Source organism: Nuphar pumila, chromosome 7, assembly GCF_984573655.1.
Source record: "Nuphar pumila chromosome 7, dmNupPumi1.hap1.1, whole genome shotgun sequence".
In the NCBI taxonomy this organism is placed as follows: Eukaryota; Viridiplantae; Streptophyta; class Magnoliopsida; order Nymphaeales; family Nymphaeaceae; genus Nuphar; species Nuphar pumila.
This window is the reverse complement of record NC_143255.1, coordinates 109,347,702-109,361,651: the sequence shown is the minus strand read 5'-3', so window position 1 is coordinate 109,361,651 and position 13,950 is coordinate 109,347,702. Positions and strand designations below refer to the sequence as shown.

The following is a 13,950-nucleotide window of genomic DNA, read 5'->3' as shown; positions in this document are numbered from 1 at the left end:
TGCATGAATGAATGCTACATGACAGGAAGGGAGCCTGCAGCTGGTGGCTCTCGCAACAGGGTTGGGCAAGTTTCACATAGTGTAGTCCTTGGGTCCTTTAATGTTGGTGATCAAGGTGAAAGCATCATGCCAGACATCACACGGGTATGTTCTACAGTTCATCTGTTTCAGCTATGACAACGTCTGTCCACCTCTAATTCTCTCTACTTCTTTACATTGTAATCTTTGTTCATTAGATCATTGGAGCTGTTCTTAATTCTGTTGGACTCGGAAATCTGTCTGCCGCCAATGGTGATGCTATCAATCAGTCATTTAATATGACAGTGAGTAATGTTTTCTATCAGTGACATTTTTTTTGAAGGGCCTATCAGTGACATTTTGCCAGTATACTTCTGCTGAGACCTCATTGTTTTTGGTTATTTTCTGTTGTTTGTGAGTAGCAGAATAATACTTCTAATCAGGGTGCTGAGGCTGGTGAAAGGGATGGATCACGGACAAGCAGCAGTGGAAGGGGTCAGACGGAAAACCAAGTTCCATCTGGAACAGTGCCTCCAAATATCATATTTCAATCATTGCTTCCGTCCTTTCAGTTACCAGGAGTGACTGCAGCTCCTCAATCTATGGTACTGATTTTAGTTTCCTCCATCTAAACGTAGATTCCATATTTGCAGTGGCTTACATGTATGCAATGGTTTTCTTTTTCCATTTTTCAGGTTATCCCTGACTCAATAACCACGCTTACTGAATTCATAAGCCGCATGGAGCTGGTGCTCTCACTCAGTGGTGGGTGTCATTTGAAGTGACATTAGAGAATCATTTAGTTATGTTTTATTATAACATAAATTTTTAATGTGTGTAGGTATTCAATCATCTTCACCTCCTAGCGTGGTAAACACTCAGTCTTCGGACAATTCATCTTCTCGGTCAAGGGGGTTGCCAACTCCTGAGTCGCTGGGTTCTGTTATGCACAGAGTGCAACATTTACTTGGTGGACATGCTGGGTCAGCACTTTCGGTACTTCCTTTGTGCTCTTTGCCTAATGCTTAATCTCAAGAACTTTTTTTTTTCACCCATTAGATTGGTATGCTGGTTTATACACGTGGCTGCATCACATATAATGTGTCTCATTTTATTTATGCTGTTAAATAGCTCTATTTGGATAAAAACTAATGTTTTTCTAATCCATTTTCCCATAATTGTTTCATCCGTTTTTTTCTTCAAGGGAAAAAATTGCCACTGATCTGTCATGCTATCTTCTCATAGAGATACCTGAACTGAAAGTTGAGTTGAGACATTGTGAGTTGTTTATTTACTGCTAATTTCTGGGACTTGAATGTCCTTACGGGGAATAATTTTTCAGCATTTTCTTGGCATTAAGTAAGAAACTGGGCCTGTTGATATGCTGTATTAGTGTTTCTTTAAGGACTTAAATATGAATTGCAAGAAATCCTAGTCTTATGTAATCCATAGTACACTATGAGCGGCGAAGAAAGTGAAAAGAATAGTAAAAAAGTTGATAAACTAGTAGAAAAATAATTGACCCACCATGATCCTAGGAGGATAATGATCTATCACACGGCCAGACTAACAAATTCTGCTTGGTAATTAAATGTCCCCACATTATTGTTAACATATAAAGTCCATATATATATATATGTATATATAGATACATATATATATATATATATATATATATAGATATATATATATATATACACATGTATATGTATCTATACACATATACATATAGATATATATTCTTTTTGTAATACTCAATAAGGGTAAATATGTCATTTCTAGTTTTTACACATATTCACTTTAAGAATATGATTGTAATTTATTTATTTATTTATTTATTATTCTTTTTAACCATTGGGGGGCCCACACAATAGACGTTGGGCCCCTCCAACGATCACAATTGTCCAACGTCTATATGTGGAGTCCCTCCAAGGTCTCCATGTATTATAAATAGGGTTGAACCCCATTGTATTTCTTAAGCTTTGAGTCAAATCTCTCTCTCTCTCTCTCCTTCAATAAAGATTTATATTTTTATGCCTTTGTGTATTTGTGTACTCTTGAATGTGTTGTGCCTTTGTGCACATTTGTTCCAAGTATTATTATTGTGCCTTTGTGCACATGTTTCTCACTAAGAACTTAGTGTTCTTATGTTCATTGTCTCTTTGAAGACATTTTCACATGGTATCAAAGCCAGGTTTCTAGAATAAAAGCTTTGGTATTACGTCATCTTGGTGGTCTCCTCATAGACCTTGCCCATTATTCTCTATCATTCTTTTGGCACAAGAAGCTCTTGCAAATCATTTCAAGTAAAGCACAATACATCAGGTAAGTTCAAAGAAGATCCATTGTGGTAAGATTTCAACTCTTGAAGACTCTTTATTTCTCATTAAAGGCACTTCTATGGGGAAAAATGATTCTCACTTTTCCTTAGGATTTAAACTCAATGGGTCCAACTATCTTGTTTGGGCCGACAATATGGAAGCCCATACTAAGGGAAAAGGTCTTTGGGACTATGTCAAAGGCACAAATCCCGAACCCGAACAAAAAATCACCATTATTGAAAAAGGTGAAATTAAGGTTATTGATGGGGAAAAAGGAGAAAAAGCCTTTGAAGCTATGTCACAGGGACTCGGCAAAACAGGTGCCGCACCCGCGTCGACGCGACGCGGGATCGCGTGCGGGTGCGGCACCGGGTGCGGTCAACGCGGGATCGCGTGCGGGTGCCGCACCCAGGGTCATTTTTGTCCAAATTTTTGGGCGAAAAAAAATCCCCCCCCCCCCCCGATGAAAAGGAGGAGGATTAGGGCAAAAAATTTTTTTTGCCCTAATCTCTCCTCTCTCTCCCCCTGAGCTCGAGCTCTCCCATCGCCGCCCCAGCTCCGCCGCCCCCAGCGTCGCCGCCCCCAGCTCCGCCGCCCCCAGCTCCGCCTCCCAGACTCCTCCTCTCGGCTCCTCCTCTCGGCTCGCAGGTATGTCTCTCACTGTCTTCTTGGGTCGGCTGGGGAGGGGCCGAGCACCCCCCCCCCTCTCTCGGTCTCTTGTTGGGTCGGCAGGGGAGGGGCTGAGCCTCCCCTGCTCCCTCATTTTTCGGCACAGGAGGGGCCGATCCCCTCCCCCATCTACCTCTTTTTTTTGGGTCGACAGGGGAGGGGCCGAGCCCCTCAAATATATGTTTTTCTTTTTTGGGTCGACAGGGGAGGGGCCGAGCCCCTCCCCCATCTTTTTTTTTTTTGGGTCGACAGGGGAGGGGCCGAGCCCCTCCCCCATCAGTTTTTTTTTTGGGTCGACAGGGGAGGGGCCGAGCCCCTCTCCCATCTGTTTTTTTTTTTTTTTGGGTCGACAGGGGAGGGGCCGAGCCCCTCCCCCATCTTTTTTTTTTTTGGGTCGATAGGGGAGGGGCCGAGCTCCTCTGTCACCTTCAATGCCTACCCTTTGGTCTCGATGATTGCTTGGCCACGGAATTGGCTTCCAATGCATGCTACCAGTGTACTTATTAGTGAACCGAGGAATGGAGATAGCCTCTCCTTTAAGAGCCTTTCTTGCAGCAGAGAATCAACTAGAGAGTCCTGAACATTGGGGAGTATGATGTTCTGCTCCACTGTGAGCCTGAGATTCCCTGTTCCATAGGTGTCTGAGCGAGCTAGCTCAAGCATGTCGTCGGCCTGGAGGCGGCCCACTAGCACATGGAGACCAACAAAGTTAAGCCCTTTCTGCTTCTGGGGGTGAACACCCAGATACTCTCTTCTAACCCAATTCTTGTGTACCATATCTTCCTCTGCTACCCTCTGTAGCTCCCCTGCTGGCATTCTCTTTGCTACCTCTGCTCTGAATCCTACCACTCCCTAATTGAGCACATACCAGATTACTAGTTAACAACACCATAGAAATTGAAAAGAATAATACCAAAATGCATCACTACACTGAAAATACTGGAATTAATTCTAAACTGTATATTATTTGGAAGTTTCCCTGAATTGCTATCGCATCCTGTGCCACAATTATCTTGATGAGCACAAAAATTCCAATAACAAACTCAGTTGAAAATCTCTTTCATGAAGAAAAACACTGAACATCCAAACATAATACTGAGGCACTGAAAATTTCTCATAGTTTCATAAAGGCAACATTATCAACATCAAGAAGTGATATTTAGAGAAGCATTATATCAGTTATCTAATAAAAGAAAAAATAATAATGCATTGCTTGCTTGATTATGATGCCTCACGTAACATTGATTGCATTGATTGATAATTTGATATTTAGGTTGATATACTGCATGCATGATGAATCATATTATGAGTTTATGACAATGTTTACTGTTAAATGTTAAACTGTTAAAACTTCAAAATTATATATATATATATATATATATATATATAATTTTTTTTTACATTTTTGCCCCTGCCGCACCCCCGCACCCGGGTTTTTTTGAAGTGCCGAATCCCCGCACCCGCACCCGCATCCATGTGACATAGCTTTGAAGAATACAATAAGAAGCATGAAGAGTGAAAAATGAAGAACTATAAAATCCTTTCATGGATTTTTTCCATGGTGGAAACAAGAATAAATGCCAATATTTTGAAATTTAAAAAGGTATTTCAAGTTTGGGATTATCTTGAGAGGTTGTAAGCTATTGAACTAAGGCGTAATCAATTGGAAGAGAATCACTTTTTCAATTTTTTGAATGGGCTTAGGCCCGAATTTGAACAAATTAGATCATCACTTTTATCTTCTTTTACATCTCCGCCTTTAGAAGATGTTCTTACTAAATTGAGTAGAGAAAATACTAGATTGAGAATGAATAAAACCAATTAAAGTGTATTGGCCGCTCTTTCACAAGATAAAAATGAAGGAGCTTATGTTAAAATATATGTAATACCTATATATATATATATATATATATATATATATATATATATATATAGTTCTCATTCACTACCCGATAAGGGGTAGTTTTGTAATCTCGCCCAATAGGGGCATTTTAGACTTTTTCCTTTTCTTCTTTTTTTCCTTTTTCTTTTTCTATTTTTTCCTTTTTCTTTTTTTGTCTTTTTTTATTTCTTTTTGTGCATTTAATGCACAGCCATTGGGGGCCCCAACAAAGAGTCGTTGGGCCCCCAACGGTCACAATTGTGACCGTTGGGAGCCCAACGACTCCTTGTTGGGACTCCCAATGGTCCCTCTCTCTTGCTTTTCTCTAACTCTCCCTCACTCCTCTCTTGCCTATAAATAAGTGGGGTCTCCCCCTTTGTAATGTGTGGCTTCTTCAAGCCCTTTTGTGCATTTATAAGATTTTATGCTTTCTAGCCATTTTTGGCTTTTGTGTATGTCCTCTTTTGGACTTGTTCTTTGATTTCTATGTGTGAATGTCCATTGTAGGACATACATTTCTTTTCCGCATATTTCATTACATGGTATCAGAGCCTTGGTTGTGCTCTTGATTCATATTGCTAGTTGTCTTGTTTTATCTCTCTTTGTTTATCCTCCATTCTTGATTATATAATGGAAGGAGAACAAAGGATTATCTCTCCTTCAAGCTCAATGGTACTAACTACATGATGTGGGCCGCCGCCATGGAGAACAACCTCAAAGGTAAAAAGCTTTGGGGATACGTTATGGGCACCATTAGGGAACCTCAACTTCAACTTACGAAAATTGATGGTGATCAAGAAAAAGCTCTAGAAGGAAATGCTCGCATGAAAGCTATTGAAGATCACCAATCCAAGGTAGAAGATTGGGAAAGTAAGCATGCAAAAATTCTTGCATGGTTCATGAACAACGTGGAGTTAAAGATTTGCGCCAACATTGCTAAATTCTGCCTAGCAAATGAAGCATGGTTCTTTATGAAAGGTATGTATACCCAAAACGACCTTGCTCGTCAATTCTTCATCCAAGAAAAAATTCATACCATTAAGCAAGGTGAAATGAGTGTAAGAGATTACTATAGCACTCTTGGCCCTTTGTGGGATGAGCTATCCCTTCTTGAACCCAAATGGGTATCAAGTGAAGATGTTGAAATGAGGAGAGAACAAATGGAGAAAGAACACTTTTTCCATTTTTTACATGGGCTTAGGCCCGAATATGAACAAGTTAGGTCCTCCCTCCTTCATAGATCCAAACCACTTCCATTGGAAGATGCCATAGCCGAAATATGCCAAGAAGAAACACGTCTTGGCATGATTAAAGGAGGAGATGAAGTTCTTGCCGTGTCTAAACCCGGCAATCATATGAAAGCATATAAGCCTCCACACTTTGGGAGGCAAAATAACTATAATGGCAATTATAGGAAAGCCGTTTGCCATCATTGTCAAGAACCGGGTCATATAAGACCTAATTGTCCAAAGATAAATGAACCTCCAAAAGGTAAAGTTGCTATTATTGAAGAAATCCCACAAAAGAAGGAGGAGACAATGAAAGGGAAAGAGTCCTTCTCCCTTGCTCAACTATCCGAAGCACTACAAATTCTACTCAAGTCGCCATCAACTTCGGGAGCCGCCATTGCCTCTTCTTCTCCTCCAGGTACGCCTTCTTGGATCCTTGACTCTGGAGCATCTTTTCATATGACCCCTATTGAAAATGGACTATCCAATGTATGTAGAAACTCCAAAAATTCCTTTGTTTCTACTGCCAATGGTACCTCTTTACAAGTTAAAAGTTTTGGAACCTTAGATTTTTCAAAAGATTTTTTTGTGCCAAATGTAAGAGTAGTACCTCAACTTAATTTAAATCTTTTATCGGTCTCCCAAATATGTGATCATGGATGTGAAATCTCCTTCTCAACCAAGGATTGTTCTATACAGGATCTCCAGTTCGGGAAGCAGATTGGGCAAGGCCATAGGAGGGGAGATCTCTACTACATGACCCACTTGAAACTTCCTACTAACTCATTTTGTAATCATGTCCAAGATAAAAATATAGAAACTTGGCATCAAAGACTTGGACATCCAAGCTTCTCAAAAATGTACTCCTTTCCCTTTGGAAAGAAATTTTGTAATGAGAAACATTTTGTTTGCAAGAGTTGTATTTTTGGAAAAATGAAATCCACCCCATTTCCAAAATGAACATTTGTGTCAAAAAGACCCTTTGAATTAGTTCATTCGGATGTTTGGGGTCCTTCTCCGGTCATATCAAAAGGAGGATACTCATATTATGTTACTTTCATTGATGATTTCACTCGATATGTGTGGATCTATTTTCTCAATTTAAAATCCGAAGTTTTTAACTTCTTTAAAAAATTTCATATGATTGTCAAAAATCAATTTTCAACTAATATCTCCATTCTTCGATCCGACTCCGGTGGAGAATATCTATCAAATGAATTTCAAGAATATTTGGAAACCAATGGAATTTGTCATCAAAGGTCATGTCCTAGGACTCCCCAACAAAATGGTCTAGCCGAAAGAAAGCATAGACACATCTTGGAAACCACTAGGACTCTTCTTATTTCCAAAGAAATTCCAAAATGCTATTGGGCCGAAGCCGCCTTAACCTCCACTTATTTGATAAATAGAATGATATCCTCATCCCTACAAAATATATCTCCATATGAAAAACTTTTTGAAAGAACACCCGATTTTAATAGATTAAGAATTTTTGGGTGTAAGTGCTTTGTCCTTACACATAAAAGAGATAAGTTATCTCCCAAGGCTATCGAATGTGTGTTCTTAGGATACAGAGAAAATCAAAAGGGTTTTAGGTGCTTCGATCCCAAAAGCAACAAACTATATGTATCAAAAGATGTTAGATTTTTAGAAAATGAGAACGGTTTTGAGAAAAATAAAGATATTGATGAAAGCGAATATGCTTTCTTATTTGATCTTCTCTCTCAAGAAGATGTGATTCCTCACGAAGAGGATGTTCCTAATGATTTAGAGGATACTCCTTTTAGTAATGTTGAAAATGCAAGTAATGATGTTGAAAATAGGTCCATTCAAACCTATGCTAGGCGTGGTCAAGAAACTCCTATTAGCGCTTTAGAAAAATATTCTCAAAATTCCAACATAGAAGAAACCTCTTTAAGGAGATCTAGCCGGATCTCCAATCCTCCTAATAGGTTTGTTTCCTATGAGTCCCTCACACCTAAATATAGGGCATGCCTAATTGCATTACACTCTTATCATGAACCGTCACACTATAATGAAGCCAAAAACATTCCTCAATGGGTTGAAGCCATGAAACTTGAACTTAGTGCCCTTGAAAAGGCTAAAACTTGGGAAATAACCTCATTACCCACTGGAAAGAAGTCTATTGGATGTAGATGGGTCTTCAAAATTAAAACTAAAAGTGATGGGTCATTAGAACGTTATAAAGCTAGGTTGGTAGCCAAAGGATATGCTCAAGAGTACGGAATAGACTATGAAGAAACCTTTGCTCCCGTAGCTAGAATGACTAGTGTTAGGACTCTTATTGCGGTTGCATTCGTTAAAAAATGGCCTATCTATCAATTGGATGTTAAGAACGCATTTCTTAATGGCGAACTAAGTGAAGAGGTATATATGGATCCTCCACCAGGAGTATCCATTGGTAAAAACAAAATTCTTAAACTAAAAAAGGCACTATATGGGTTAAAACAAGCTCCGAAAGCTTGGCATGACAGATTTAGTACTGTAATGACTAGCTTAAATTTTCGTTCATGTTATACTGACACTGCGTTATTTGTGAAAAGTGCAGGGTCCTCTGTAGTTATTCTACTACTATATGTTGATGATATGATCATCACTGGAAGTGATGAGCAAGGAATCCATGATATTAAGAAAATTTTAAAAGAAAATTTTGACATGTCTGACCTTGGTTTCTTAAGATATTTTCTAGGTATTGAAGTTGCATATTCACCTCGAGGGTACATCCTCTCTCAGATGAAACTTGCTGCTGACATCTGTGCCAAGTCTGGAATTTCGGATGATAAGAAGACAGAAACCCCTGAGGTTATCAATGCAAAGCTGAGACTGGAAGATGGGACACTTCTTGAGAATCCTACTCCCTACCGTCAACTCGTTGGGTCTCTGACATACTTATCCATCACTCGGCCAGACATAGCTCATGCAGTTCACTCCGTCAGTCAGTTTCAACATGCACCTACAACTGTGCACATGAGTGCCGTCTTAAGAATTGTCAGATATATTAAAAACACCATAACTAAGGGAGTTTTTCTTTCCTCTTCATCATCCCTTGATTTAATTGCTTATACAGATGCTGATTGGGGAGGAAATCCCAATGATAGAGTCTCAACCACTGGTTTTTGTGTTTTCCTAGGTGACTCTATGATTTCTTGGAGATGCAAGAAGCAGCATAAAGTATCATTGTCCTCAACTGAAGCGGAATATCGTGCAATGGCCACTACAACCATGGAGCTTGTGTGGCTTAGAAGTCTCCTCTGTGATATGGGCATCGTCATCTTAATTCCTTCGAAGATGTGTTGCGATAACAAGAGTGCTATCTATATTGCCAGCAACCACACCTTCCACTATGTTCGAGATGAATACCTAAAAGGAACCATAGCATTGCCCTATGTCACATCCGAGTACCAGTTGGCGGACTTTTTCACCAAAGCTCTTGCTGCTCCTCGTTTCATGTTTCTTCTCAACAAGCTTTCCGTTGTATCCCCGTAAAGCTTGAGGGAGGGTGTTAAAATATATGTAATACCTATATTTATATATATATATATATATATATATATATATATATATATATAAATATAAATATAGTTCTCATTCACTACCCGATAAGGGGTAGTTTTGTAATCTCGCCCAATAGGGGCATTTTAGACTTTTTCCTTTTCTTCTTTTTTTCCTTTTTCTTTTTCTATTTTTTCCTTTTTCTTTTTTTGTCTTTTTTATTTCTTTTTGTGCATTTAATGCACAGCCATTGGGAGCCCCAACAAAGAGTCGTTGGGCCCCCAACGGTCACAATTGTGACCGTTGGGAGCCCAACGACTCCTTGTTGGGACTCCCAATGGTCCCTCTCTCTTGCTTTTCTCTAATTCTCCCTCACTCCTCTCTTGCCTATAAATAAGTGGGGTCTCCCCCTTTGTAATGTGTGGCTTCTTCAAGCCCTTTTGTGCATTTATAAGATTTTATGCTTTCTAGCCATTTTTGGCTTTTGTGTATGTCCTCTTTTGGACTTGTTCTTTGATTTCTATGTGTGAATGTCCATTGTAGGACATACATTTCTTTTCCGCATATTTCATTACAACTTATGCCGTTTCTAGACCGGGGAATAATGTGAAAGCATATAAACCCCCTCATTTCAAGAAGTTCCAAAATCAAAATCAAGGAACAAGAGAAACTGGTGGTCAAAATGGGAGAAGGGACTATAGTAAAATTATGTCATTTTTGCAAAGAACCAGAACATATTAAACTAGTGTGTCCTAAGTGGAAGAAGATGGTGGCCATGCCGACTACATTTCAACCACACAAGGAGGAGGGCCCATCTACTTCAAACAATGTAGCATTGTCTCTAAGCCAAATCATGGAAGCTCTCCAACCTCTTCTCAAGGGGTCCGTCTCCTGGGCCGTCATGTCAACCTTCTCTCCTCCCGATAAGATTCCTTGGCTTTTAGATTCGGGTGCCTCATTTCATATGACTCTAAATATTTTTTTTCTTTCCGAATATATAAAAAATTTATCTCCCTCTTTTGTCTAAACTGCTAATGGTGCTTCTCTTGAAATCAAAGGAATTGAAAATTTCGAAAAATAAGTTTTTTTTATTCTTAAAGTTAGATTTATCCCTAAATTAAATTTAAATTTACTTTTGGTTTCTCAGCTGTCGGACCATAGGTGTGATATCAAATTCTTATCAAATAAATGTTGAATACGATAGCCGGTCCGGGAAGTTGATTGGGGAAGGCTCTAAGAAAGAAGATCTATACTACATGGAATTTCTCTAAATTTCAAAACACTCTTTTTGTAACATGGCCAAATATAAAGATATAAATGTTTTGCATAAGCGCCTTGGCCATCCCAATATCATCAAGTTTTCTTATTTACATTTTGTCAAAAATCTATGTAAAGACAACTTCACTTGTAATGATTGCATTCTTGAAAAATGAGAAGCTTACCTTTTGGATAAAAACCATGTTTACAACTAAATCTTTTGAAATTGTGCATTCGGCCATATGGGGACCGGCACCCGTTATATCTAAAGAAGGATTTTCTTACTATGTCATTTTTGTGGATGATTATTCTAGATTTTGTTGGATATACTTTCTCAAGCATAAATATGAGGTCTTTTTGACATTCAAGACATATCACATGATAAAAAACCAATTTAATGGTAAGTTAAAATTTTTTAGGACCGATTCTGGAAGAGAATATTTCTCAAATGATTTTAAGAATTATTTTGAAACTAATGAAATTATTCATCAAAAATCATGTCCCAAAACGCCCCAACAAAATGGTTTAGCCGAGTGAAAATATAGACATATAGTTGAGACCACTAGGACTCTACTTATCTCTCAAAAGATCCCTAAAAGATTTTGGGCTGAAGCGACTCTTGCATCTGTCTATTTTATAAATCGTCTTAAAAAAATTTGAATAAAATATCACATTTTGAAATTTTATATCAAAAGAAATCTGATTATAATAGATTAAGAATTTTTGGATGCAAATGTTTTGTTCTTATCGATAAAAATGATAAACTTTCACTCAAAGCCATCCCTTATGCATTTCTTGGTTATTTGGAAACTCAAAAGGGATTTAGGTGTTATGATGTCAACAATGACAAACTATATGTTTCTAGAAATGTTACTTTCTTAGAAAACTCAAGTGGTTTTGAAGAATACAAGCCTAATGAAGATAATGTCGATTATTCCTTCTTGTATGAATTATTATCTAAAAATGAGGATATTTCTAGTGATGATGATAAATATATTAAGCCCCTAATAGTGATTTTCAAGAAAGTGAGAGTTCTCCCCTTCTTGAGCAAACTATCGAAGAAAGAATATCTAATGAACCAATCACGTATTCACATAGAGACATAAACACTTTTAGAAGTGCAATTGAAAAATATAGTGAATCCAATGAATCTTCTTCAATAAACAATCCTCGTAGAACCGAGAGAATTAGAAGAAACCTTTCTAGATTTATATCTTATTAATCCTTCTCACCTAAACATAGAGCATGTCTTAGCACCATTCATTCTTATGTGGAACCTAAGAATTTTGAATAAGCTAAGAAAATGATAGAATGGACGAATGCAATGGATAATGAACTTGAAGCTCTTAGGAGAGCTAAAACTTGGGAATTCCAAAATTTACCTAAAGGTAAGAAAACGATAGGATGTAGATGGGTCTTTAAGGTAAAAACCAACAGTGATGGATTACTTGAAAGATATAAGGCTCGTCTCGTTGTCAAGGGATATAGCCAAGAGTATGGTATAGATTACGATGAAACATTTGCTCTTGTTGCAAGAATGGTTATTGTTAGGTGTTTAATTACCATTGCTTTTATTAAAAAATAGAATATATATCAAATGGATGTCAAAAATGCATTCTTGAATGAAGACTTAAACGAAGAAGTCTATATGGATGCTCCTCCAGGTATGGATGTGCCCAAGGGTAAAGTTCTTCGTCTTCGAAAAACCCTCTATGGTTTGAAACAAGCCACCAAGGCTTGGTATGATAGATTTAACAACTTAATGATAGAAAATGGTTTTATTTCACATTACACTGACACTGCTTTGTTTGTCAAAAAATCAGATGCAAGAATTGTGATTTTGTTGTTATATGTTGATAACATGTTGATTACAGGTAATGATACCAAAGGAATCAAGTGTATCAAGTGTGCATTAACAAAAAAATTTAAAATGTCAGACTTAGGTTTTCTGACATTTTTTAGGCATTAAAGTTGCCTATTCTCACATGTTATTTTTTGTTTCAAACTAAACTTGCTTGTGAGGTCATTGACAGGTCAGACATTACAAATGATAAAATCTGTGAAACTCCTGAAGTAGTAGGAACAAGAATGAAGATTGATGATGGGATTCCTTTGGAAGATCTTACTCCTTATAGGCAACTTGTTGGATCTTTGATGTATCTTAGTATTACTAGGCCATATATCTCTCATGCAATCCATGTTGCAAGTCAATTTCAACATACCCCTACATTAGTTCATATGAGTGTCATTCTTCGAATTATCAGATACATAAAGGGGACCATAAATAAGACATTATTTCTGTCTTCTTTTGCATATACTGACTGTGATTGGGGATGTGACCCAAATAACCGTCACCCCACCACCACTGTCTCTTGTATCTTTTTAGGTGAATTGTTGGTTTTTTGAAGATGCAAGAAACAACAGAAGGTGTCTTTGTCTTCTACTGAGGCTGAGTACCGAACCATGGCAACTATAACCATGAAAATTGTTTGGCTGCGGCAGTTGCTGGAAGATATGGGAGTTTGCTTTCAAGGGCCTACAAAGTTGTACTGTGATAACAAAAGTGCAATATATATTACCAAGAATCATACATTTCATGAACGAACAAAGCATATCGAAATGAATTGCCATTATGTTAGAGTAAAATATCTGAAGAAAGTCATTGATCTCCCCTACGTAACATCAAAATATCAACTGATTGAGTTCTTTACTAAGGCACTATGTTCCCCTAGATTCAATTTTTTTTTTGCAAACTTTCGGTCATCACACCGTAAGTTTGAGGAGGATGTTAAAATATAAAGTTCATATATATGTATATATATAGATACATACACATATATATATATATATCCTATATATATATATCCTATATGTATATGTATTCTTTTTGTAATACTCGATAATGGTAAATAGGTCATTTCTAGTTTTTATGCATATTCACTTTAAGAATATGATTGTAATTTATTTTTCCTTTTTTTATTATTCTTTTTAACCATTGGGGGGCCCACACAATAGACGTTGGGCCCCTCCAACAATCACAATTGTCCAACGTCTATATGTG

At 37.7% G+C, this 13,950-nt stretch overlaps 1 protein-coding gene across 1 annotated transcript in view; it reads left to right on the top strand.

The window, feature by feature from the left end:
• Positions 1 to 13,950, top strand: part of LOC149832876 (Ubiquitin-like superfamily protein) — a 47,086-nt gene that overhangs the window by 17,411 nt on the left and 15,725 nt on the right. The window contains exons 5-9 of the mRNA XM_090014759.1: positions 26 to 144; positions 237 to 323; positions 444 to 623; positions 714 to 783; positions 860 to 1,014. Coding sequence (XP_089870885.1) covers positions 26 to 144; positions 237 to 323; positions 444 to 623; positions 714 to 783; positions 860 to 1,014 — 611 coding nt within the window. The remainder of the gene's footprint in view (positions 1 to 25; positions 145 to 236; positions 324 to 443; positions 624 to 713; positions 784 to 859; positions 1,015 to 13,950) is intronic.